The sequence below is a fragment of the Passer domesticus genome, chromosome 1, assembly GCF_036417665.1.
Source record: "Passer domesticus isolate bPasDom1 chromosome 1, bPasDom1.hap1, whole genome shotgun sequence".
Classification (NCBI taxonomy): Eukaryota; Metazoa; Chordata; class Aves; order Passeriformes; family Passeridae; genus Passer; species Passer domesticus.
In genome coordinates, this window is record NC_087474.1 from 40,340,492 (window position 1) to 40,367,997 (window position 27,506).

The following is a 27,506-nucleotide window of genomic DNA, read 5'->3' on the forward strand; positions in this document are numbered from 1 at the left end:
AACAGGCTCACTTCTGTAGTGTCAAACTACTTCCCAGCAGTGGCAAAATAACGCAACTAACAATAATCATTTGTTGTTTCCTCCAGGAGAGAAATTTGTGCCATTTCCTAGGGAGCTTTTGTCTGTTTTGCACTAGATTTTTTTTCTTTCAGGCTTTTGTGGGGAAGACTTTATGTCTTAGAATTTGGGATTTCTTAGCTTTTCCTCAGAGGAGATATAAGAATCAAGAAAATGTCACCTTGCCCATGAAAAGAGTGGGCAAGGTGACATTTTGAGTTGAGATCTGCAGCAGTGGTCAGTTCTTGGAAGAAATTGCATGCAAGCTTCTTTCCCTCCAAGTTTCCAAAAACACTGGCTAGGAAATCTGTATTTCCAGAATCAATCTATCCATATTGGTACATAAAATAAAGGCAGGTATCTATTCCCTACCCTGACCAGAAGCACCATAGAGCAACAGAGCAAAGAGCCAGTAAGTTACACTCCATAAGCCACTCAAATATACGTGCTGAAAGCCATTTGTTGTGCTTCGTCCTTTCCCTCCTTGGTCCCATCTGTAGCCACATAAATCAATCAGTGACAGTTGCAGCATTTTTTCTTCTATGCCTTCCAGTCGCTCATTCCCAAATCCTCACTCTTCCATGAGTAGATGAGCTATTATAAAGCTCTGTATACATACACACATGCACATATATACATATTCACATATAAGCCTTCTACTCTGAGGAGAGGACGGGAAGACCCAAACAAAAGGAACACAACTTTGTGAAAGGATGGTAAATGCCAAGCCCTTGCATCCATACTATGGTGGATGTAGATCCATACGTGGCTATGCATGGATCTGGACTACAAAAGTATACTTTCCAAAACAATACACATGGAGTTAAGGAAGATATTTCTCCTAAAGACAAAAATTGAAAGCAATTCCTGTGAAAGCTGCTGAAATGAGGGCAGATGTTACAGGAAGCATGTATATAAAGTATGTATGCCTATTTACATAGTATGCAGATGATATACACATCATTCTTCTAGTTTAAACTTCTAGTAGCAAATTCTATTAAAAAATAAACACAGAACACCACAGCTCTTCCAGAGATGAGCAAACAATGAATTCAATTCAATTCCTCACAGAATAATTTATTCAGTAAAACATAATACCACAATGTCTAGCGGTTTCTTAATTAAGTCTTAACTAATGATTCTCCACTTGTAAATTCAAAATTTGACTGCTGCTTTTTTTCTAAGATGTTCATGATTTTCTATCAGCATGTCAAAGAGTTACTAAAACACTCATCTGTGAAGCTTTTCCCACAGCATTTTCCCATTGTATTCCTGTTGCCATTTATGTTTAACATCAGAAATATATTCTTAAGCACTTCCTTGCTTGCATTATTATAGATTATCACAGATAATGCAAGCCAAGTTCCAAGGACAGCACTAAGTATATGAAACAGGTAATGAATAATCTGTCTAGACAAGAGATGTGCCAACACTGTTCCTCTTCTCTCTGTTCTGCCAGCTGCTAACAGCTTGGATAGCAAGCCGAATTACTTGTTAATGCTTACATCTCTTATAGTAAGAAAAAAAAAAAATTAGATTTGTCTAAACTAATACAAAACTTAAATCTTACCAACATCTACTTAAGAATTAAATCTCTGGTCTACTGACTGATTCTAATGGTAAGCAAAGCCAAGGGCTATTTCTTATTCTTACCTGGTACACAGATTAATAAGAAAGCCTCAGGTAACATGGGACACTCACCTGGTGCAGCTTTTGCCAAAATTCAGGTCCATCCTCCATTTTTCTTAAGCTTGGTGGAATGTACCAAAAGCAGACATTTGCATACTCCGGCTAAACAAGAGAACAAGTAAATGTTTATAAGATGCAATAGGGACATATATCACAGCTTTTCAAAGAGTTCTGCTTTATTTTCTGTGGGTGTGAAACCTTTGAGTTTATACCCTTTCCTTTAAAGCTTCCTTCTCAAAGTCACCTTTTGTTTCTTTTTTTTTGAAACTAGAAATAATTTTTCATATCATCCATTCCTCTTCCTGCTGCTAGGGGCTCCTTTTTAATTTCTTCTTCCTATATCCATCTTTAACTGTGTTTTACTCAGTAAAACACTTTGGCTAGAAAAAGTATAAGAGAGGTGCAGGAGGTAAGTTACAGAATTCATATTTGAAGCAATTTTAAAGAATACAATTTCTTTTTAGTGTTTTGGGGTTTTTAAATGGAAATTTCCAATTATACCGTTTATACAAAATATAAAAACTCAATGTTTGTGGCCATTTAAGACTTTCTCACCTCGTCATTTTTCTACTGAACAATGCCAATCTCCTCTCATATCATAGAGCAAACTATACAGCACTGGACTTAATGCTGAATTTCTCAATTTACACATTTTATAAGAATTTCAAGACCCCTTGCAGGGTATGCACCATATCCTGAATGTATCCTGTCTAATATCTAAGCAGGCCTTTTGAGCAAAGACTAAGACTTCACATGTCTGTTTCTCTCCAGGGAAATTTTGCCTTTAAACTCAGCAGAGTTAGCTGCAGGGCTCCTAGCAAAAGTGGCTGTTCACCATGCATTATAAAATAAGGCATTTTGTGCTTATGAGGTTTCTGTATCACATATGATTGAGAAAATGTTCCCAGCAGGCCAGCCCAATGTCTCTACATTTCCTGCTAATTTGGAACTTTTTTTTGTTTACCTGTATAGAGAACAATAATATGAGTAAGAGATACACCTTGCGATGCCATCCCACACAACCCATAAATCCCTAAGTCAATCTTGATCTCCACTATTTGCAGCACAGCATTCAGATGGCAACTAGATTATAATATGGATTCTGATAATTTGGATTGTGAACTCACACACCCCACTCATCTCCCACATGCCATCCTCATCAGTACCAGAGGAAAGAAAAAAACACTGTTAAAAGGGAGCTAGGTAGCTGAATCACACCATCCCTTTGCCCCACTGTGGATGTGGCTACTATTATAATCCCAGGCAGTCTCCTGAACGAGGAGATCCCACCAGCTGAGACGTTCTTCCATGAAAGGCCACTGAGAGCTGCTCATATCATTTTCTGCTTCATTCAAAGAATGCATTAAAGACAGTGAAATCATCAAGAGGAATATCATTGTCAGCAGGAACTGAGTTGCAAACCTGCCGTGTGCTGCTGCTGAATGGAATAAAGATCAGTTCTTAAAATCCCATTTCTTCCCCCAAAGAGCTTGCTTTGAGTACACATGTAAACACAGACTCTGAAAAGGCAGTGCCTTCCCCATAAGAACAAGGACAAGCTCAGTGTTACAGGGTTTATTGCAAAATTATTTAACTATTTAAAACTATTTAAAATCTGGCAGGAGCAGACAGATGGCATACATTACCATATTGCCATTGCCTATATTGCCTTCTTGATTATCTCAGTTTCCTTTCACGCATCAAATACATCATTGCCCTCTGAAAATACCATTCATCCTAGAAAACTACCCCCAGCTGTGCTTCACACTCTATTTCTGGGTATCTTGTCACAGGTCTTACTCAAGCAGGTAAGCAATTTTACCACAGAAGAGTTCAAGATGACTCAAGCACAAGTGGCAATTCCAGGCCATAGAGCAATTCTCATTACAGGTTTTTCCTCACTGCATGAATCAGAGGATCATTTTCCTAAGATCCTTGTCTGAAGCCCGTCTTCCCTTCAGAGAGACCTTGCACAGCTGGGCCTCTCTGCCTCATAGCATCTCTTCTTTGAATTCTCATTGCTTATCCCCTGAACTCCTGAAAACTTTCTTAACCCTTTCAACTTCTCAACTCACAGAAAAACTCATAGGATTCAATAAACTCAACTTCTTTCCCATAGCCCATACTACAACACTCCTTTCAAAACCACTTTAAATCCAGGTGCCCCATTCCTGCAGGAGCTACACAGCAGCCTCTGCTCTTACCAAGAGTTTTCACAACTACAACAGATCTGGGCTCGCTTCTAAGGTCTGCAATAACAAGAAATGGACAGCTTTTAACAGAGTTGCCACTTTACTGACTCCATCCTGTGCTGCTGGCCTAAAATTCTTCAACTGATCAGCAGTCTTCAAAGTCAAAGTTTACATTGTATGAATAGTATAAAATATTTTTCATATTTTGTACCTTGTCTAGCCTAACCTGGAATGTTCATGGTGGCACTTACTCCATTTCCCATCCTTCTCCATGTACTCCCTTCCTCCTGATCCCACACAGCTGCCTGTCTTTCATACAAGCACACTTCCAACAATGCAAAGGTTTTTATAAAAATGGCAGGTCTTTGCAACATCCTCCAATATCAGCCTCATTAACCAAAAGGTGAGGACTCAAGCTCTTTTCCCTTCACCCACTCTCCCCCAAGCAAGATCTCCTAACAGGAAATAAGCTGACAGGTTTAGTAAAACAAGTGAAACACACAACTTTCTGGGTAGTTTTTAGGAAGATGGGAGTTCAAGTAGAACTAGGAGAAAAAATATGGACTTTAATCATGAAAAGTCCATTTCTAGGATCAAACTATTTTTTCATCCAGCAGCCAATCTTATTTGTAGGTCTGACAAGCACCGCTTTTTTACAGCCAGCCTCTTCACTCTCACAGAAAAGGGCCCCATCTACACCCCCTGAGGCAATACAGGACCAGAAGCTTAGAAATTAGGTAGAATGATGGTAGAGAACACAGCACATGTTATGTGTGTTGAATCATATCTGTGGATCTCTAATACGTAAACTTACTGGATTAGATACTTTAAAGACAATTTGGTAATTGACTAAAAAGAACAAAATCAAACAATTGGGGCTTCCTAACAATAACAACAACAGTTCAGTTCTCATTTCACTTACCTCTAAAAGAAGCTGGAATCCCTCTCTTTTTTTAATTTCCTCCACTAGATATCTGTAATTTAAAAATTAGGGGTTTAAAGCATAGAACAATACACGCAGACAACAGCAAAAGAACAGGGTCCTAAACGTATTCCTTTTTCAGGTTGGTTTTTTTTGGGGGGGTGGTTTTTTTGTTTGTTTTTGGTTTTTTGTTTTGTTTTTTTCACACTTAGTAAACAACAGAAGTAAACCTCATTTCTACCTGCTGTGAAAATGCAATAGCTATCAGTTTCTGGAAACAAAAGAAGGCTACAGCTAGCTAAGGAGCACTAAGGAGAAGCCAAATTCTGTCCTCAGGCACAGATTTTCATCAGAGCCACATGTCACAAATTGATCCTATTTGTATCAGGTTGTGAACTTTCCCACTGCAAATTAATACCTCCATCCTTTGTTCTCAAGTGCCAATGCTGGGCTGCCATGTTATTTCATGATCACTCTGACACATCTTGCATTCTACTACCACCAGGATATCTTAGCTTAGCCCAGAATTTAAAAATTTGAATATACTTCAAACTCAGCAATTTTCCCAGTACTGCCCACATTCCATATGGTACAACAGCACAACTTTCCATTCAGTGGGCCACTGCTGATGTACAACAATCCTTGGACCTCCTATGCTTACAGGGTATTAAAATGGGAATTTCTTTTCTTTCTCACCTGCCACATGTGAACGACACAGAAGCCTTCAATGGAGAGGTGGGTTTGAATCAAAATTTTGGATACAAACAGCTCAAATTTACGGAAATTTTTTAAAACATGACCACAACTTTGCCATGACACATATCACACAGGAATTCTGAAGCAAAGAGGACATAGATGGGAATTCTCTCTTTCCCCCTCGCTCAAAGCCTTACAAAGAAAAATTTCAACAAATTCACTTCAAATTCACACTGCTTTTCCATTCCAACAAAATTTTAGTCTTTTACATGAAGATATTGCTGTCTAACATTAATAAACCTGACACAGTTAAACTACTGAATGTGCATAAATCTGAATGTGTTCTTCTTTTGCATTCACTATTTGTCATTTTCCTGTCTGAAACTGCATTACTGCTCATCACACTAGTAATTCTTTTCGGTGAGAAATATTGTGAGAATAACCTCCCTTGGTCCTACCCACACACCTGACACTTGCCCCCAGCAGGGACACCCCTTGCACGGCTGTCCCTGCACTGCCTTCTCCTCAGCAGACATGCTGCAGGAAGGCTGGCTGGGTAGGCAATAAGCAATACCCTGGATGGCACGCATTTTTGCAAGCAGCGCCTGGGGAGTTGTCACGCTGTTTGTCATTGCCAAGTGCTGTGCCTGTGACTCACTGCCTGCCAGCACACATCCCAGCACAGGCAGCACTGCGGTGCAGGGCCAGTGCCCACAGCACACAGCCCAGGGGTTGTGCTGTGCACTGGGGAGGGGTTTCCTCTCCCTGGAACAAGTCAAGGTTCTGGTCCTTTCGGCCATCACTGTTCAGATCCTCCTGTGTGCACTTGTTTGTTATCTGGCTGTTAATGTCCACACTACTGCTTAGGCTGAGAGACGTGATTATCTGTAAGGTAATTATCTTATGTCAAACAAGCTTGCTGCTTCTGTCCTGTTTATTAGAAGATGCTTGTCTGTGCCATAAAACCAATATTCAACAACATCAGCAGGCTATTCATATGGCAGTGGCCTTCAATTAATTTTTTTCTTTTAATAAATTATCAAAGCAAAACCTATGCATAATCACTTTCCTTTTTCTTCTTTTTTTTTAAGGTCTGGAATTGTTAGAGAAATTTGCAATGCTTAATATCTTTCCCTCTTACCTCAAGTGCCTTTATTTTATATTCCTTAGGTATAAAATCTGACATAGGCTACCTGGTGTCAGTCAGGTTCACAACACTGTTAATCATGTTCTTAACTACACTGCCAATAATCTAAGAAGGCAGCTGTTAGAAAATCCATTGCCCATGATTTATCTTGCCAGGATCATTTGATGGCAGTGGAGCAATTTACTTTGTGCATCTCTCCACAGCTGACAGTGAAGTTTTATTATCATGTCACAATTGTAGTATGTTAGAGGGGCTTGAGTCTTAGTGAAGACCAAAGTACACAGAGAAATGTCATTTGCTGTGATTAAGCCTTGCAGAAAATGAGGGGTGGAGATCTGCCGTGGAAGTAGACATATGTCTGCTAACAGTGGGTGTCAGAAGAGGAAACAGGCAGAAAAATTCCAAAGAAGATGAAGCATAAAATGCAGAGGTGCTTATGTAGTAACTATAGCTGTATTGTAAAAGCAGTTTACGTCTCTTTTCTTTTTAGTGTACTTTATAAAGCAACATCCCTACATCAAAGATAATTGGGGGGAAGAAAATATGCAAAAAAATTCTGAAGCAATCAGCAGGATGCTTTACTCTACATATTTAAAAAGCTGGCCTTTCCAAATAGACAGCATCACAATGTTCCCGGGATATTCAATACCCTGAAAGCATGATTCATCTCCAGAACAAGAAGATACTACTGGAGCAGCCAATAGGCAAAGTTTGCTGCATCAGAAATTCATGCCTGCAATTACCCTAAAACCTTTGCAGCTCTGCTTGACTACAAGCAAAAAATAAATAAATAAATAAATAAAAATAAAAGCAATCTTGCCCTTAAATTCTATAGTCAGTGGACTAATTCCAGAATTAATCCAGGTCTTTGTTCAGGAACAATGAAATACTACCCTTGCAATTGAAGTAACATCTAATGTAACAAATGAGGAGAAAGGCTGCACAGCTGCACGTCTGAGTAGTTGGTAAACCTGGTACAGTGCCCAAGTCCATACAAACTCAAGATGGCAATGCCACCACTGTGAAGAACTTATTTCATCAGATAATGTCTAAAAATTAAATTTCTTCCTAATGGAAAAACAAACCAAAACCAGAAGAGACAAGCCAGTCACTCCTTAGAAGTGTTACCATCTGAATCCTAATGTAGAACAGAAATATTGATCCCAGAAAGGTCATTAATCACTACACAGTCAGTCAAACGACCTTGGCCAGTGACCTTGATAAGGCTGAATTCTCCAACTGATAGTGGAAAGAATTATTTACTCTGAGCAGACAAAGAACAGTACAATGCTTTGCAACAAAAACAAGATGCAATTTAACCAGAACATATTAAAAAAGACATAGCCAGCCAAAAAACCGAGTGGCTTTAAAGAAACCAAACAGAGAAAAAGTCACAATTTTTTTGGTTCCACTTGTTCTGTTTTTTTTCTTTTTATTCCTTTCAAATCCACTCTGGGTTTAGGCTGAGGCATTTTTATATTTTTATTTTCTCTTTAAGTAACTTCATTAGAGTCAGACTATTCCTTTAATTTTGATTGAAGTAAACATTCAATTCTTTTCTACTTGTTATTTCCTATAAAAGTAAAATGTCAATACCAATTATTTGACTTAAAGCAGTGTGTATCTAGCTTGGCGTAATTTTCATTGTGCTTTGTCTTGTATAAATTCTGAACAAACATTTTACTTAAAGTGAACTTTTTTTAATGGGTCGTTATCTTACTTCAAAATTATTTCCTCTAAGAGAAGAGAAAACCACCTGTGTATGGAAGTCTCTTCCCAGAAACGAAGACATCACAATCGCTTTATAAACACCTTCTACCAAGAATTTTGCTGAATTCACTTGTGAAACTCAGTTCTGCAAGACCAAAAACTTAATGAAATTGAAGAGCTCAGGAGTGGGGATGATCACAAGAAAAAGCTGTTTCAGTCCCTAACAGAACATACTGTAAGCATTAAGAACTTCAGCAAACTTGAGAAAAACCACTCAGTATGTCAGAAGAATATTGCTTACATACTAGTTCCTAATATTAACATAGTGTCCTCGTATGAGTTTTTCATTATCAGTTTTTTGCATTTACTCTTTCACAAGGAATGACATGAACAGCAACTTTGGTTTCTGCCAGACACAACTTGGATTCTGGCACATAGAACTTCTTTTACACCAACACCAGAACACATAGTTGAACTGAAAAGAAAGTGTTTTAGTAACTCTGTCCTATGTGTGTAGTGCAGGTGACATAAATGCTCCACAGTACAGACTGAGAGCCTAATTTTGACTTCCACGTTTGCCAACATTTATGCTTATTGCTAAAAGCAATAACTACTATTAAATATTGTAGCAAATGTAATAACATTAATTACTATTGTTATTAGTTCCACCTATTATACACAAACAAAAGGATAGAGGCAAAATGTAACAATGGGGTCTCTTCCAGGATATGGAGCATGAGCAGTGCCAATATTTCAAACTAGACATACTTAAAACTGTGAGGTGATACCTTGTCAAAGCCAGTGCCCTGTTCACTCTCTCCTCAAGGCCTGTAGTTCCCAACGCTTTCCACATCAGCCAGAATTTGAATGCATCCGGACGCCTGCTGCACTGGATGGACTTGTCACCAGTGTCGTAGCTGACATCGTAGAATTTGTCCTGCTGGAACAGGTAGGCAGCCTCGGCAGAGTAGCACTTCTTCAGGAGGCCCTGCAAGGAAACAAAATAGAGGCTTTTATTGGTGATAAGCATTTTCAAAACTCCTCACAAGCCAAAGCCTTTCTTTTCTTGTCTGTATCAAATGCTTATTAAAATAGATCTGGATATGCAGGATACTATCCAAAGTTTATAGTGGATAAGAATCCTGGATGAGCCTAAAGTCAGTGAATTCACACTGACAACCAACATTTATTTATGATTATTTTCTTCATAATGTCATGGAAGAGCAGCAGGTGGAAGTGGAATTTTGACTCAGATCTCAAGAAATCATGGGAGTGGGTACCACAGAAACAGTTGCCCTAAAACATATATGGATGTGAAAAAGAGAGAAGAAGGAGACACCTGTGTCCACTGCTCCAGTGTTTAGCTTACAGAATCACAGAGTTTTTTAGGTTGGAAGGGACCCACAAGGATCATTGAATCCAATCCAAGTGAATGGCTCATACCAGGACTGAACCCACAGTCTTGGCATTATAAGCACCATGATCAAGAACAACCCCTGAGAAACTTCCTACATGTTCACAAATGGAACTTCCTACATGTCCACAAATGGCTCAATCCATTCCTGCTTTGGTTAGTTGCAGATAGGGAAGATTTTAGCACAAAGACATAAATGTTTAGCCCTTACCACCAAACAGTCACTGTGGATTTAGCATAGGCTGGCTGTTTGAGCAGAAAAACCACAAGGAGATTAGTACAACCCATTTTTTTTCTCTTTCACATTTCAGACAAATGTAGCATTTGAAAATAAACCTAAGAAAATATACTTTCATATATGCTAATCATGATTTCTAAATAGAATTATTTTTATTCAGCAATCTCCAGCCTACAGCTTCTGAGGGACAACCCGGGCAGAGATGAGCAGCACAAACAGACAAAGATTAATGAGTGATGCAGCATGTTCCAGCAGAGAACAAGGCTGGGAAACAGAAAGCACAGAGGCTCTTACAGATTTAAAGGTGCAGAGTAAGAGAAGAGATACAGCACTGGCCTTTGGTTGAAGAATGAAATATCAAAATATCCTCTGTAAAACTGTGAAGTAGAGAGAAGGGCTGGTAGAAAGCAGGTCACAAGAACAGCGATGAGGGTGGCCCTATAAGAGGCCCAGGAGACAGAAAACGTGGATCTGTCAGTGCTAAGAAGAGCACAACTCATTTTCCAACTCAATCTCACTCTTCAATTTGAGCAAACAAAAAAGCATTTCTCATTTTGCCCTTTTCTCTGCAGCTGCTCCAAGTTTGATTTTAAAATGGCACAGTGTCTGATATCACTCTTAATCAAAGTGTCCTATTCCCACAACAGAGGTACAATTCTTGATCTACATTCCAATATCCTACTTATGACTTTGGGACTGGCAATAAAATGGAGTAAAAAGGTCAAGACAAAAAAAAAATTAATGAACTGGCATACACAGAATAACTCTGCCTCTCTCCTAGACTTTTCAATTCCTTCTAAAAAAGCAAATCAAATAAAAAACCCCACCTACACACGTATTAATAGAGCACTCAAGGAGAACACCACCAAGGTTTCTCCACAACTTCTGTAAGGGTTTAAAAATCTCATTGTAATATTTGATAAAAGTACAGCAAATTTTGTCTGAACTGTTTAGTCACACAAGCAGCACGTTTGGCCTGATGAAAAGACAGTTTTTATGACAGCTTGGGGGAAAAAAGTGTCGGGTGTCTACTCTCCCTTTGCAGAGTGATAACGTGCAGCTGCAGCACAGGGTAACCACAGCTGGAAACCAATGATGGATGCAGTGTTTCGCAGCATATAAGATTCCAACACCTACTTTCCAATTTTCTCAAATAAAGAAAGGCAAGAAGATAACATTAGAAACGACAGAATAGTCAAGCACTGAGTCATCCATACTTTTCCGGTTTTTTACAGCTTTTTTTCCCCTCTGGCTTGCAGCTGCACAACAAGAAACAGGAGTCATTCTGTCAAGACATTGTGCTCCATTCATTTAGACCTTCTTACCTTCACTTTCAGGAGAATAACAAGTTTACTAGACATAGTGTTTAAAAAAAGAAAAAACAAGCAAAAAGGCAGCAACATGCACAAATTTAAACTAATTGCTTTGTCTCTTACTGACTTAAAATGTTGAATGATGTATCTGCAGCGTGTGTACAGCGGGGTTGATCAATGAGGCACTACCTTCTGCCTTATCAGAATGCAATGCAGCTGCACAATAGATGTCACAGAATAGTAGCTCCCCTCCTGCCTGTCATCTGATAAATAGTAACCATTGTTTATCACAAGAAACCTAAACACAGTTGGCAATATTACAAAAGACTGAGAAGTTCACTTAAGATCACAGGACATTTGCAGAGTTACATAGTTTAAAAAAATGCTCTAGACGGAAAATCAACAAATATTTTGATGGCCCTGAGTCAGCTTGTATTGTTGGTAATGTAGTTCATTATTTAAAAAAAGAAAAAAAGGCAGGTACTGTCTTTATCTCCTGGTGCATCTGAAGCTGACAATACATGTGGCTTTATGATCCTTTTCCACCTGCTTATCTTACTAAGAATGCAACATGCTCAGGAAATCCTGCTGAAGATACTGATACTATCAATCTCCAGAGGCAAGTACAGTGACATCCTCCTGCATGTCACTAGAGCAGAGAGGAAAAGAAACAAAAATCATCCTTTGTGAGAAAGAGAGAAATATTCGAGACGTGGAGGAGAAAGAGAAGGGAAAAGAAAGGGAATAGAATACAAAAAGTAATCTCAATTTTCCTTGTAAAATAATGGAAAAGTAGAAGGAAAAAGAAAGGAAAGAAATATGCCTTAAATGTGCTTTCTAACTCAGCATTCTCAGTCCCAACAAGAACCCAACAGTTTTCCACACAGTAACTGAGCTGCTACATCTGCTCAGAAAAATGGCAAAAGTTTCATTAGAACTGCCCCATCGGACAATTTTGAGTTCCTTTCTTCAGCATCTTTTATCTTTCTACCCTTTTTAATGCAAGTTCTCAGCCTTATCGTCAGTCTGTCAAAGTTTAGGAAATGGAAATACTATTTTCATAGAGGCCCCAGTCCACTATGAAGTTTCAAAGAGCTTTTGATTTTGATGAAGTCTATGTAGAATTTTGTGTGTTCTGATTAATAGAAAATTGATGAAAAAATATTGATACTGAATACAAGAGCTCCAGTTTCATAATTCAATATATTTTTCTCATTGAAGAGACTTACCTACAGCAAGTCTTCTGATCTCTTTCCATTTCCATTGCTAGTTAAAAGTGAATTTCAATTTCATTAATAAAATATCTTTTTCCCCAAGACAAGCCTCTCCCTGATTTGCCTTTTCTGAGGCAATAAGGACAATCTTTTGACTAGCATACTTGAAAATTGTCAAAAGCAGTATAGTATTAGAGGACATTATAGCAATGTGTTTCAAGGGGTGAGAAGGAGCTCTCAGTTGTATTAAACCCAAGCAAAAGCATTGAGAATAGAGCATTTCCTGCAGCTGCTCTGGAGGGGAACCAGGGAAGTAGATATCTCTATGATATTGCTAATGACGAGGAAGAGATTGTATGTGGATGGCTGCCATCATCACCTGCACTAAAATATATTCTGCACTAAAATGAGATTTCATTAGCTACATTGAGACTTTATTCTAAACTAATAAGTAAAAATTCTGCTTATCACCTAGAACTGATTCTTAATTACCTAAACTAGTGCTTCACTCTCACGAGTCACAGAACTTCAGCACTGGTGATAAACAGTAGTTCTCTATTTATGTGTAGATAATATTCACACAGACATGGATGACAGCAAGGACAAATGGGAGTAGCTCTGTGGTTTTTAAGGGAGTATGTACAACCCAACACCAATTCCTAGCATTTTGAGGACATGTAAGACCAAAACTGGCTTCACCAATGTTTTGAGATTATTGGCCCATCTAGCTTTGCATTTAAACAGTCACTGCAATTCATGATTCAGCAACAGCAGTGTTTTCTGACTAAGACTATCTTAGAGAATTGATGAAAGTTACTCAGGGCATGGCAGTGAAAAAGGAATTGCTGAGCACTTCTTGAGTACTTTAAGCACTGAAGAACTACAGCCATTGATCTGAGCTTTTACAAAGGATTAGCCAATCTTTCTTTCCCTTTGGTGAAATTGCTTCTCTCTTCTAATCAAGTCAAACACTTATATCTCTTTTCTAGGTCTACCTTCCTTGGAAATATTCCAATTTTGTTTCACTAAGGCTGGAAGATATTCTTTTATCAGCATTTCACTGCAGTTAATCTTTTTTTCATTTTTTTTTTTTTTTAAATCTGTAAGGAAAATATTTAATTACAATGTTTCATTCTAACAAGCCAGTTGCAGTGTTAGTATACGAACACTCTAAACCCCATTGAACAAATATGGCAAAAGAAAAACCCAAAGGAAAAAAACAGCCACTATTACCTATGTTAGTAGAAAATTACAGTGTTACCAGAACAACTGAAATGTGATGATATCTTCTAAAGATTATCTTTCATACAGAAAGTATGAAAGAGAACAAAAAAAACTGAAGGGGATTAATTTGCTCACTTACAATCAACTAAGCCTAATTCTGAAGTATTCTAAATTTCCAAATGGACCTCAAAGCAAATGGGAAGATGGGCTAACAAAACTTCCTTAATCAGTCTTCCAAAGGGTAAGGTAATCCATAAATGGGACTTAACATCCATAATTAACATTTTGCTGTTTTGATTTCTTGAAGAATTCAGAACTTCAGCATCTACCTGAGGTTCCTTGAACATTCACTCACAGAGCAGTGTGTGCCAGACTCTTCCAGCACACATCTCAGCATCCAGTTCCCACTGATACATCCTAACCACAGTGTGAAGGAGCTATAGTCACATATAAACGTGTGCTTCATCTTAGACATAGGTATTTATGTGCTTTATAAGAAGTGGAACAAGCTCCCAAGTGAGAAACTGATACATGTACTTTTCCCTTCTCTTACTGGTGCAAAAATAGCATTTTTAATGGGAAACTGGATTCAGCTGCCTCTTCTGGTATGGAGAGGATCAAAGTGAAGCAACACTTCTCTGTCAAAGTGTCTCAAATATGCATTTGATCTTTTTTTCTTAAGGATTTATATTCCAGCTAGTTAATAAGAAAGTACTCAAATCTGTATGTGTGTCTGTTTGCATATAAAGACTTCACTGGCACATACACAGGATGAGTAAGAGCTGATTTTCCAGGAATTAGACACAGAGTAAAACAACCTTTCTTCCCAATGCAGACAAATCTTCTGCATTCCAGAACATGTCTCACTCTACAACAGGATCTGATGCTGTGATCCATAATACTTCTGTTTTCACCCCTCAAAGACCTAAGATTCAGCTTTACAAGTATTTCTAACACAATATTGTCTAGCTGTGGTTTAACCGGGGAATGGGATCACTCTACCAGACCTTACATTGCACAGAAGGGAACCACAAAAAGGCTGCCAGAGCCCTGAAGTTGGAACAGTGTTCATAAAGCAACTTGAAAGGCTAGGACAGCTAGAACACTTCCACCCTCTACATTTCTTTCCTTTGTCTTCCTGAGAAATTTCCACTATTCCGTCCAAGTAGCCTAATCATTACCTGGGGCGATATCTATGTACTGGGCCTAATTAGTTAAAAATACAGCATTGAAATCTTCCCAAGTCTGCAATTAAGACACTGCATTAATCTTAGTCAATAACTTTATTCTGTTTGTTTTTCAGCTCGGAATAAAGATAAAGTGATGCATGGTAACCCTGAAATCTAACCCTCTTCAATCCCACAGGCTCTAATCCAAGGAAATGAGGTGGCACACTTCTTCTTGCTGTCCTGCCAGGTCTCACCCCTGGCCTAGAGCAATCAGCTCCAAGAGAGTGCTGATTAGCAACTATGTTCTTTGGTCCTCATCAGTTCTTACCAACAGAAGTTCATAACAAATTACAAGGACAGGTAACCCCAGCAGCTGAATAGAAAATATCAGTTGTTTTGACAGAGATTTATAACAGCAATTTACGAACCATGGCCACAAAATAGTGATGCAAATCTTAGGGGCTCAGTATCATTGTGAGGTTCAGACTCCTACAACCTACTGAGTATAAGGTAAAACTCACCCATAATGGTGGCCAGTTGGCATAATTTTTAGCAGGTCTGATTTTTAAATGAATGTTGAGATAATGAACCTCTTACTGTTTGTTAGGGGTTTTTTTTAAGACAAAAGAATGCCACAAAGATGCAAGGGATTTTTGCTACATTGCAGTCATTTTGAGATCAGAGCTCTGTTATTTTCTATCTAGACCTTTAAATTAGTCATGGCTTTTGGGAAGTCTAAATCACCCTGCTGATGAGGAAGAGTTGATAGTGTGGACAGAAGGCTCAGCACCTTTACCTGCATGTGCTCTGACTGCCACCCCTCTCCCACCCTGGTGCTCCCTCCCGTACAAGGGGACGTGCAGATGAGCTCTGCCTGCCTTAACCAGACGCAGCACTGCTGCAGTCCCGATGGATGGCAGCTATTCTGAGGGCTTTGATGAGCTCAGTGTCTCAGTGTGCCAGGCCCAGGTGACAAAATACTCCATTCTGAATGCAAATTATGTGCACAAGCTATCTAGCAAGGGCACCAGCTGCAAAATTTGACCACTTGTGAGTACAGTGACTTGGATCGTTTTCACCCTTCTCTTTTATTCACCCTCTATTAATTAAGTGGTGGAAGTCAAAATAATATAATTCAGCCTTTGTACTGCAGTATAGTAAAACTGACTTTTAGCTGTTTCCTAATTATTTCCACTTTCATATTACAACAATGACAGCTTATTAGAATATTAAAAAAAAATAAAAAAAAGGTCAGGAGGGCTTACAGAATTGTCTTTCACCAGAAGAGCACAGCACTGGATTCCTGCCAACAGCATTTTATGGGGATTCCAGGCAACAGAATCAGCCCTGAAAAAATCATAAATGGAGAAAGGGAGGTGAAAATTGCATCTATAATCATGAGTACTTAAGAATCAAAAAAGACCAAACAATCCAAGCAGACAAATAAGATTTCCCATACACCCACACCCACCACAGGTTCAGAAATCTCTCCAACTACTTTTAAAAATGCAGCACTTATGGAAGCCAACAGGCCACATAAATTCCACCTCAATCCCTAGTAAATGGATTAAATTGATTTACCTGTGGATACCGTGAAGAAGTCTGCGATGCTTCCTTGATATCAAAGCTGAGCCACCCCAAGAAGCCTGTTGGAACATTTATAGAGCCAACAAATATTATTGGCATAAAGTTATTTTGATATTATTTCAACTAATAATTTCTAAAAGGTGTCTTATTTAAAACTTTGTTTACTACACGGTCAGTGGGCTACATTTTGCTTTTAGTTACATCTCCTGAATTAAAGATGACAGCCTGGGACTATGCCTGAAATAAAGGAGGTCGTGGTCTGTGCCAGAACATGAGCCACAAACCAGACTGGCCCTTCTGTGTAAGCAAAGGCAATGAACTGGAATGTCCTTGCATAGCCAGACTCACTCCTGATACCAAAAAGTGTTGCTTCCTTTCCCCCAGCCTTAAACTATCAGTAACAGCAGAAAGCCCCACTTTGCACATCTTCCTCCTGCTAGCCAATTCCTTTCTGAGAATCTCACAGGGGAAACAGTGGGCAGTGATAATCTCTGGCAATTGCAAAGGCCAGGCTCAGATTTTGCAGAGGTATGAAAAGCAAAATCTGTCAGTGGGCAATAGCAGCATTTCTGCCACCAGCAACCCAAACGAGCTTAAAATTACTTAAGACTCCCTCAGCTCATCTAAGAGCTAAGTGTGTGCTCTAAGAGTCACTTAGAACTTCTCTGTAGTGAGGAGCTCTCCACTGAAACTCCTTTTTTACTTACATCTAATCTAGACACCCATCTTTGAATGATACCTTTGGCAGATGTGTCTCCAGGGACTATAGAAGGAACCCAGACAACATATTTTTTATTACATATGTTTAATTTCTGGACAATTTGAATTGGGGAATGTGATACTTTTTCATGAATTCTGTAAGGATCATCGGCTGCTGTGACCCTTCAGCTCCCAAACAATAACATTTATCCACAATGGAAAGGTGAGATCATGCAAACACTAAACATGTCACACAGAGAATTTGAGAAGTTACTGCTACATAAATAAATATATAAAACTATTTTTAATATTCATGAAGGCAGAATGCACTTAAGCAAACCACCTATGAAGCAAGAAAAGCTCCTCAGAGACACACAAAAGACATCAGTCCACAAAACATTTGGACTCAGTTTATTTTTTTTAATTGCAAAGAAAAAGAAAATCACTGATGTAAAGATTCCTGACCTAAGTATAGAAAATATATGCTTGTTTGGTTTTTGTTCTTTTTTTCTTTCCTTGAGATAAAAATATGTGATAGCTGATACATTAATTTATCATGGGTATGGCTTCACAGGCCATACATTAGGAACGAGATCAGCCATCTCTGGGAGACAGGATGGCAAAGGCTCACAAGGGAGATGAAAGTTATTAACTTGTCTTAAAAAGGCATCCTCATTAATGCCACACATTAACAGATCACATCATATTTTACATTGTCATGCTCACAACATCCTTCCTGAGACAAGGGCTGCTGCACAGACTACAGGTGGGACCCAAGGTAGGAAATTATTTTGCCTCAAACTTCATGGCAATCCTGCAGCACTATGACTTGCAAATTTTTTCCTCCAGCTAGTCCAAATTTTCCATGCTATGGGATGACAATCAAACTGAACTTCCTATTCAGAGACAAATACTACTCCTCTCATTCTATGATTCTATAAAGTCAAAACAGGCCCTAAATTATTCCCTGATTTTCAGAAATTATAGACAACACATTTTTACAAAATTTGCATCCAAAATTTGTGTTTGAAAAAGTTGACATTCTCACATTGTTTGTGAAACACAGGACTAGAAAGGCACTTGAGAGGTCATCTCAACAGTGAGCCCCCCCAAAGGCAAGATCAGCCCCATTCTTCTCATTTCTCTCAAGCCCATCTTTTTTAGAGATTATTAATCAATGAATCAATTACACCTGTAATTAGCATTGAAGTGAAAAATGAAATGCAGAGAGACCAGCAATTGCTGCCTTCACAGCATTATCTGCCCTACTTTTTTGCCTTAAAAAAAAATACCATTGTAGATCGAGATGAGAAAAATATTACTCTCCTTGAGCCACAGTAATACAAGACGAATTTATGATCTATGTTTCTTTACCCAAAGAGGAAGTGCTTAAGGATCCAGGGCTGGAAAAAACAAACAAACACAAAAAAAAAAACAACAACCAACAGCAGCAATAACAACCAACAAAAATACCTAAAAATCCCAAAATCAATCAAAAAATCCCACAAAAAAACCACAAAACACCATGAGTGAGAAGGCATTCAAGGAGACTGAAATCACTGGCTTTGTCTGGTATTAAAGGCCACTCTAATGATGGAGGCTGCACAATTCCACCCCTTAATTTGTGTGTAACAGGAATAACACCTTTTAATTTAGAGTGTCAGTCCTAAACAATGTTACCATTTGTCAACCCCCCCCGCCCCCAGTGGTCAGGGGAACAGATTAGTTCTTTTCTTTTAGCAGCACCTTCTGAAGCTTCTGTAGACTATTACGTTCTGTTTATTTGTCTTTTCTAGTTTGAATAACATCAGTGCTTTCAATCTTTCCTCGTTGGTCATCATTTCTAAATATGATTCTGTTTATCTACATTGTTTCCCATTTTCTAATCTTTCTCCTGTAGGGCCTTCTTGAACTGCATCTTTTTATTTGGACAAAATTTAGATGAAGCAGATAGCATGTGAAGCAGAAAGAAAGTATCATTTTATGTACCTCCTTTATTCAATTCTGAAAAGTATTTAACTCTATTTGAAAATATCACTGATTTGTGAACTAGGAAAATATCTGGGCTTTACAGTAAAGATCTGCTATCTAGTCAACACTCCCCAGCCTGTCTTTGTGCACTTGATTACTGCAGCTTAGAATTCTATCTTTATTGAACTGTAGCCTAGTTTTTCCACTTTTTTCTCCAAATTGTCAAAATCCCTTTGATTTCTAATCCTGTCTTCCCACTGCCTTTGTCAGAAGTCTTATGTCATTTTCAAATTTGTCAGCACATTCTTTTTCATCCAAGTGGTTTAACAAAAATACCAGATAATTTCTACCCTAAGACAGACCTTTGAGGAATCCTGCTCAAATGTTTTTCCCCCTTCAAAGAACCACTGGTAACTGCTCTGTGGGAATGGTTTTCCAGCCAGGTTTTCACTCACTACCAGAACTGCAGCTTGGCAGGTTTCTCTGGCTTTTTGATGAGTTGACTGCTTCTCCTCCATCCACAGGACTACAGAAGGAGGGCAGATTGATCAAACTAGAACGACGCATTTTGTTTAAGACAAATCCAGCTGAGAGCAAGACAGGGTAGGTCAAAACAGGACTCTTATCAACCTGTGTCCCACACAATGTAATTGGCAACAAGGTACAAGAAAATTGCTGTTTCATATGCAACAAATCATTTACAGCTGAATGATGGGAATCACAGTGTGCACTGCCTGATTAAGCTAATTACCTAAGCACGGGCTAATAGGTCAAGCCTGATTTTCTCTACAGGCCTAATAATAGGAGGGAAAAAAATAGTCAAAGTCAGGACCACCAGGGAAAAAATACTCACACATAGCATTTAAAGCTACGTGAAGACAATACATGACAAACACAAATGCTGGAGGGCATACTGATGATACAAAACCAGTTATTAAGAAAGGCATCAGAGATGGAGGTTAAAATACAATAAGCAACTGCAATGCTGCAATGTGAACACAATAAGCTTGGTATAGCCTCTGCTCTTAGGCTTGACTGAACAGCTTGACTGCTAGGGCAGTTTGGACCTACTGGTATTATCTTCTTAAAACATTTTCCTTAACTCGCTTTTCCTCTCTGGTTTGTCTTCATGTCAGAGCTTATCTACTATTTCTGACTTTATTGAAATTTATCTTCCGGAAGCTTAGTGAATTTCTGTTGACATTCTCCCTTTTGCCCTTCCTAAGAATCACAAGCTTTATCATTTCATATTTAATGAAAAGAGTCTCCCTAAGGCAAACACATCAATTTTGGGGATCAGAAAATATTCTGAAATGAGATAAATCAGTGTAAATCTGGAAAAAAACACCACTGACATTCATATAAGATATCCTCAGTAACAGCTTGAGAGAGCACTTACAGTAGATAATCCTGATGCCTATTAATGATACATGAAAAGTCCTACATTAGACAGCACTTAACCTGGGTTTTACTCTTTGTTTTAATTGTACTGTACATTTTTTTTCTTGAAAGTTACAGCAGGCCTTAACAGCAGTACACACTTGTTAGACTGCATAATGTGTAAATCATTCAACAAGAAGCCAGGCCTTTCAGCAGACTGTAGATTCTCAAAGATTTCAAAAATATTACATTCTATCCTATAGTGGTAAGAGGTATGCCTGCTTGAAAAAAAAAAAAAAAAGGTAAAAGGAAAATCCAACTCTTCTCTGTGTTTCTTATAGTCTTTCTGAAGGGTAGAGACTCAGTCTCACTGTATCTGCTCAGATATAATTTGAGTAAATCTCTTTCTAGCAGTGCTGTGAGGGGAAAAAATTTTACACTAAGAATCACAGTCTGTTCATTTCACCATAGCACACTTGCATGTACATGTGTGCCTGATATCACCTCTGTGGAAAGCTTTCAGTCCTTTCAGTCTTTCCCTATATCTTATCCTCTTATAAATACAGCCAGAAACTTTTAACAAAAAATAGAGAAGCAGCCATCCACCCAACCCTTTATATAGTGTGAAAGATAAAGAAAATGCTGACAGAAGTTCTGAGAACCACTGAAAGGTTCATAACATGAACCACATATTAAAAGAACAATTGATATTCCAGACTGTAAACCTAATATATTACTGGACATTTGTCCTTCTACTGGGAAACAATTAACATCTGACACCTACAGTCATTTCAAAACAGAAAATAACTTAAAGATAATCCTGGACATGTTTACCTTAGTTTAACATGAGGCAAAATCAGAAGAATAAAGTTAGTTCTTTTCAAAACACTAACAAGTCACTAAGGTTCAGAACAGGACCCAGGCTTATCCCACCATATTTTAGTTCAGCTACAGGGAGACTGCTCACTGTTCTCCTACAGCCACTGGAGATGGCTCCAGCCACATCTGTTTGACTCACCTAACGTCCAACACAGATTCCAGCCACATCCCCCTTTCCACCAGCTATACACAGACACACAAGAGAGCTGTGTAACAGGAGTGTTGCACTCCTGCTGAAAATCTGATGAGTTCTCAGCAGCACACAGCCGTGAGGAGGCTTGGCAGACATTTTAAATATTAGGCCTAAATTCTGCATTTTTGTCTCCAAGAATATAAGAAAACTCTTTTGACTCACACATACAGTGACTTTATTTATTAATGTCTGTGAGACATTTATTTGAAACATACATCACTGCCTACGTGATCTTTCTTTAGATACTCAACATTATACAAACACTTCAGAAATTTAGAGCGGGTCTGGAAGTCTCCACAAATGTTGCTCCAGATTCTCGTATTGCTCCATGACTTTTAATCTAGCCATTCTGGATTTGTGGCATTGCAATTATAAAGAGAATGCAATTTTAAAAATTTGAAGTGGCCTATCTTTAGAAAAATACATTTCCAGCTAACTCTTTCAAGTCATAAAAAAGACACAGTGATTATTCAAAAAGATTCATTACAGGATTTTAATATCCAAACCAAAAATTACAAAGAATTTTTTTTAAAAAGAGATAAATTTCTGAACAGTTTAGGAGAATGTAAGGACATATACACGAAATTAAAATCTGTAAATATGAAACAGAATAATTTATGACTGGTTGAGTCAGAAAGCATACCTTTATTTTAACCTGTACGAACCTCACACCACAATTCTAATGTGTCTATTCCCCAACAGAATGTGGGGAAAAACAAAACTTATGTTTGTATATCACTCTTGAAGCATTTTTAGGAGGTAGCAAGAAGAAGAAATTGATTATAAAATAGTTTTGAAATATAACCTGACAATAACAAATTAGCTTTGGCTGCTTGTCAGAACCAAGTTATTTGCTGGCTTTTAGCATATGTAACAGAGTCAAATCAGAACATATTTCTGGTCCCTATGTAAGGAAAAAGAAATGTTATTAGAGCCCAGCTTCTAAAAAAGAAATATCAACAGTTAAATAGCAATTATAAAAAAAGCAGTGCTAAACAAAACCATGCAGTATACAAACTCACATCAACATGAAGCCAGAGGCCATTCTTTTCACAGATATCAGCAATTTTATCCAGAGGATCAAATGCTCCCAGCACAGTTGTGCCTGCTGTAGCACAGACAAGAAATGGTGCTGACCCCTGCAATAGGATTCAAAACAAAAAAAAAGTTATCATTTGCACTGCTCATCTCTTCCTTGTGTACTTGCAGAGCTAAAGTATAAAAAATATCTAGGAATGTAGGACAAAAAGTGACAATCCATATTTTAGTTTCCCAGCAGAAGGTACTGCATTTAATAGTGCTGATTTCTTTTTTTTTTTTTTTTTTCATTAAAAAAAAAAAAGGCATTTTCCATTTCTGCTTAACACCATTCCAGGGCAGACTTCTGCAGCTTCAGACTGTTTTGACAGATGCTAGTTTTGTCAAAATCAAAACATACCAGATATATGACATCTCTCTTTATACACTGATTTTCAACTCTCAGTTTTTCACATCTCACTACCATATAGGCTGTCATTCTGACTGATAAAATAAAGCAATTAGCTCAGCCAGCAGACTACCCATGCAAGGAAAGGGCTCATCCCTTTAGGGTTTCCACCTGCACTGTTCTCTGCCTGCTGAAGAGGAACCTTCAGCTAGGGAATGTGATTTGCCTTCAGCCACATTGGTGCGCACCGTGACAGGGACAGTCACCGCTGTCTGATCCCACGCCTGACCTGCAGCTCAGTGCTATTCCCTTGCTCCCACTCCTGTTTGGGAAAGAAGAAGGGCTGTAGATGCTAACTGAATGTTAGGAGAGAGACTACTGGAAATCTCAGATGTTAAGGGCAGCCAGGTGGAATGAGGAAAACTTTTGTCAGGTTGGGTCTCAGACAGCCACTGGCAGCCACCCATCTTTGCTTCCCTTCAGCTAGCAGCATTCCAGCTCACCCTTGGAGATCTGTGTTGGGTCTGCTTAGGAGCAGGAACTGCAACAAAAAGAATGGGCGGAGTCTCTAGCAGCTCAATGCAATTGGGGGTACCTGCCCAAGCAATGACTGCACAGTCTCACTGCTGCTAAGTGCCTGCTGAAGGAGCTGCTCTGCACAGATCAGCATCAGAATAACGACAGACCCACTGCAGAGGCACTGAAGGTGTTATTAAATTGTGCAAGCTGGGATCACTGAAGTTCATTTGCAGTGAATTAGATCTCTCAGATGATGTGTGTAACTCAATGGAGCTTTAGTGAAATCAGACATCAGCTGAAAAATCAAACTCCACACAAGTCTTCCATGTATCTTCACCCAGCTGCAATCTGATTTTTTTTTAAGGTGTTGCTACTTTAAGCGTCTACAGAGACAGTCAGGCTTATATCACATTTACACTCTGACAGCTTTATCCTTCTTTACAGTGTAGAGGACTGTTAGAATGGTGCATAATTATGATTTATTTGTGTTTTAGATTTTCTTTACAAATGGATAAAGCAGTGAAAAGTAACATTGGAATGAACTTAAATTAATCCCATACATTCACAAAGACTTACCAGCCCTTAATTCACTTCTTGGTCATTTATTCTGAGTACAAGCTACCACAATAGTTAATCAAATTTACAAATCAGCCTGAATCTTGAGTACAGAACACTTGCAAGTGAGGCAAAAATGTATCCAATGCACCTATTTTCTATTAGTATTCCCAGCAATTTTGCCCCACAGCTACATCAAAGTCAAAGGTTCTCAAGCAGCCAATTGCTAGCACAACTGAATACAGGGACAAGTCTCAGATATCTACAAATTCCAGTAATTGCTACCATTATACTTTTCCCACAAAGAAGGGAATTACATTTTTATTACTCTTGACAATATAGTTAAACTAATATTCCTGCCTAAGTTCTCTAAAAAGAGAACTCTTGCCTTTCATGTTCAGTGATCATTTTGTGCTTCAATCACTAGACTACATCCTGTTGTCTAGAATCATCAGAATATTTACTGTAATTTACTGAAGCATCCTTCTGTAAAAGTTGTAACAGACACAGTTGGACAGACACACTGAAGCTCTGATTAAATGAAAACCTCCCAGTACTCCTGTAACTTCCTTTAAAATGCAAGTGAATTGCATTCACTTCATGTTTTTCTGCAAGGAGAGCATTTTAATATAGAACATTTGTTTTCAAACTGCAGGGTACCATACTGAGGTTGACCTTTTTAAAAAAAATCACAAATGCCAGATGATTTTTTTTCAAATGATCATTACATGTATTGTTACAAGAGCAAACAGGAATACTGTTTTTGCAAAAGCAAAGAGATTGTTCTCCTGCAAGCCTGCTTCCCATTGCTTTATTTTATTTCAGTACCTTTTAACCCCCACAGCTTGCTCAAATGAGTAAAGTACAGGTTGTCTTTCTCAGAAAATGCAAAGTAGAGAAAGAGGCAAAAAAGAGTTTGCTAGGTCATTAGGGCCCCCATTTATCAACAGCTATGCTGTCCAGCATCAAACTCAAATAAGAGATGGTTGTTTGGCAGAAAATGTATCCAAACGAGAACTTACTGTAAGCTGTTGTGGCCATGCCAGTGCAGGACAGGACAGGACTGCCTTGGCTTTTCTATCAGCCACAAAGGCAGATTTCCCAAGATAGAATTCCATGGAAGGTATCATCCATGCCATGAACATTGCACTAGCTGCTTTGTATTCACCCATCATGGACTAAGGGCTGAGCTCTGAATTCTACTGCTCTGATGCATAAACTGGAAGTGAGAAATAGGGTGAGCTTAACCAAGCCAAAAGAGGATCCTCTTGGAAGTCACATTCAGTCCTTCAAGCTCTCTAAAATAAATTATGTTTGCTATAGGTAAGAACTATCTTTCAGATTGTGGGAATGTACGTTAATGTTGTCCAAATACACATCAGTGCCTGTCCAAATTCTTGCCTTTGACTTTCTACTTGGCAAAGCCCCTAGGGGAAAAGAGGCACATCTCTGCACTCTCACTCAAATTTAGCATTTGAAGCTTGTAAGATAGTTTTAGGGACTAAGCCACATGTACTTGTTCTTGCTCACTGCAGAGGCAATAGAGCAATAGCTGCTGTAATTAACTGAAAAACCGTTTTAAGAAAACATAGTGTATCCATTTGAAAAAGGATCGAGGGCAAAGGAAATCCTATAAGAAATGTGCTAAATACTTCAGAGCAGCATTGTACTCAGGACTTTCACCAGCAGTAAACACCCTGTGGAATTTTCCTCCCTTCTAAGAGTGTAGAACGCATAAGCCTTGGCTTGTTCCACAAGCTTGTGGCAAAGAGATTGCGTCTGGAAGAAAGACATTGTTACATTAACTGCCCTACTTTTAAGATTTTGGTCACTCTTAGTTTTCCTTCATTTCACTCAGACACAAGCACACAGTCTGCATACATTCCTCTCTCCTTCACACTCTCTCTCCCCCTCTCACCTCTTTCCTGGCCCGCTGGACTTGTTTCTCCAGTTCCTCAGGTATCATCTTACCTCTAAGGGACACAGATTTAAAACTTTTTCAGTTACATTCAAATAGGTTAGTTATGTACAGCACTACTGCATTTTAAAAAGGCTGAGAGATCAGAGTCATGGCTTTTGCTTTCATACCTTTCATCTGTTTTGATGAAATACACATTCTCTGTACCAATTCCCAGGAAGGAGGCTGCCTTCTTCATGGAGTAATGGCACTGTAAGTGAGAGAGGCAAAAAAAAAGGACACACAATTAAACAAGAGAAACAAATTCCTGAACATAGGGAACAGTGGCAAGTACAGCAGCACCTAACAGCCATGACAACAGCACATTCTAACAAAAAAGAAAACTGATAAGGTACATATCACAAAACCCATCTTCTACTTAACACACACAGAAAACTGGAGAAAATAAGACAACAAAAATGTTGTGCATCATGTTTAAAATGCAGGCTTAAGAAAAAAATTAGAAGCTCTATTTCATACAATTTTTCTTACACATTGTTCTGCATTAAAATGAAAAGTAGAAGCTTTGAAGTGTCATCAGAGAAGAATTATTAATTGTTTCAAAATGTTTTAATAGAACTGAGTCAAAAATATCAATGAGTTTAAGAGTTAGGAAATGCATGAAGAAAAGAGACTTAAGGCTCTTTAACTCAACAGCCTGGAAAAAATTAATTAGGTCTGAAAGTCCAAAAGCACCACTCCTTGGAAATCAGACCCTTTGTTAGGATGTATAGTTGAAGCTTCTATTACTTTATGCTTGTAACAATTCTCTATGCTTTCTCTAATCCTCAGCTGATGGCCACTGCCAGAGACAAGATACTCTGCTAAACTGACCCATGGCCTAATACAGCAACCCATGTTCACAGGATCAAGGAGCTCAAGTCCCAAGACCTACCAAAGCTTCAGATGTGGTAAAATGGAGATTTGCAAGGCTTTCAACGTCCTATCTCTGCAGAAAGGTCTGGAAATCATGGTGGTGTGAAGATAGTGCACGTGAATGTGAGCCTTAGAAACTACAGTGAAAGCAAGCAGACCTTGGACAGGACTTCATACTTTACTGTGGATTTTGCAAAAGGTTCCAGTGTGGACCAGTCTGCATTTTTCCAGAAAATTAAGTTACTATTTTAGCAAAGAATTTTAGCTAGGTCTCACCACAGGGACATATCTGAATGACTACACAGACATGCAGCCCACTTCTCACTCTGCACTGAATAAAGGGCATCAGTCTATGAAGTCTGTGGAGTGTAAAAGAGCATTTTAGAAATGGGTGTTTATTTAATCAGAATGTGGTAAAATGACTGAGGTGGGAATGCTATTCAAGCCTACAAACCACTATAAGCTTTTTACAAACTTTT

The 27,506-nt window shown here is 38.5% G+C and overlaps 1 protein-coding gene across 5 annotated transcripts in view; it reads right to left on the reverse strand.

Moving 5' to 3' along the window:
* GADL1 (glutamate decarboxylase like 1) overlaps positions 1-27,506 on the reverse strand; it is a 119,243-nt gene that overhangs the window by 32,945 nt on the left and 58,792 nt on the right. For all 5 annotated transcript variants that reach the window (XM_064415252.1, XM_064415261.1, XM_064415268.1 and 2 more), the window contains 8 exons: positions 26,283-26,362; positions 26,113-26,167; positions 22,717-22,833; positions 16,567-16,631; positions 16,251-16,332; positions 9,202-9,401; positions 4,861-4,912; positions 1,759-1,848 (listed from right to left, as the gene is read on the reverse strand). In XM_064415252.1, the coding sequence (XP_064271322.1) occupies positions 1,759-1,848; positions 4,861-4,912; positions 9,202-9,401; positions 16,251-16,332; positions 16,567-16,631; positions 22,717-22,833; positions 26,113-26,167; positions 26,283-26,362 (741 nt within the window). The remainder of the gene's footprint in view (positions 1-1,758; positions 1,849-4,860; positions 4,913-9,201; positions 9,402-16,250; positions 16,333-16,566; positions 16,632-22,716; positions 22,834-26,112; positions 26,168-26,282; positions 26,363-27,506) is intronic.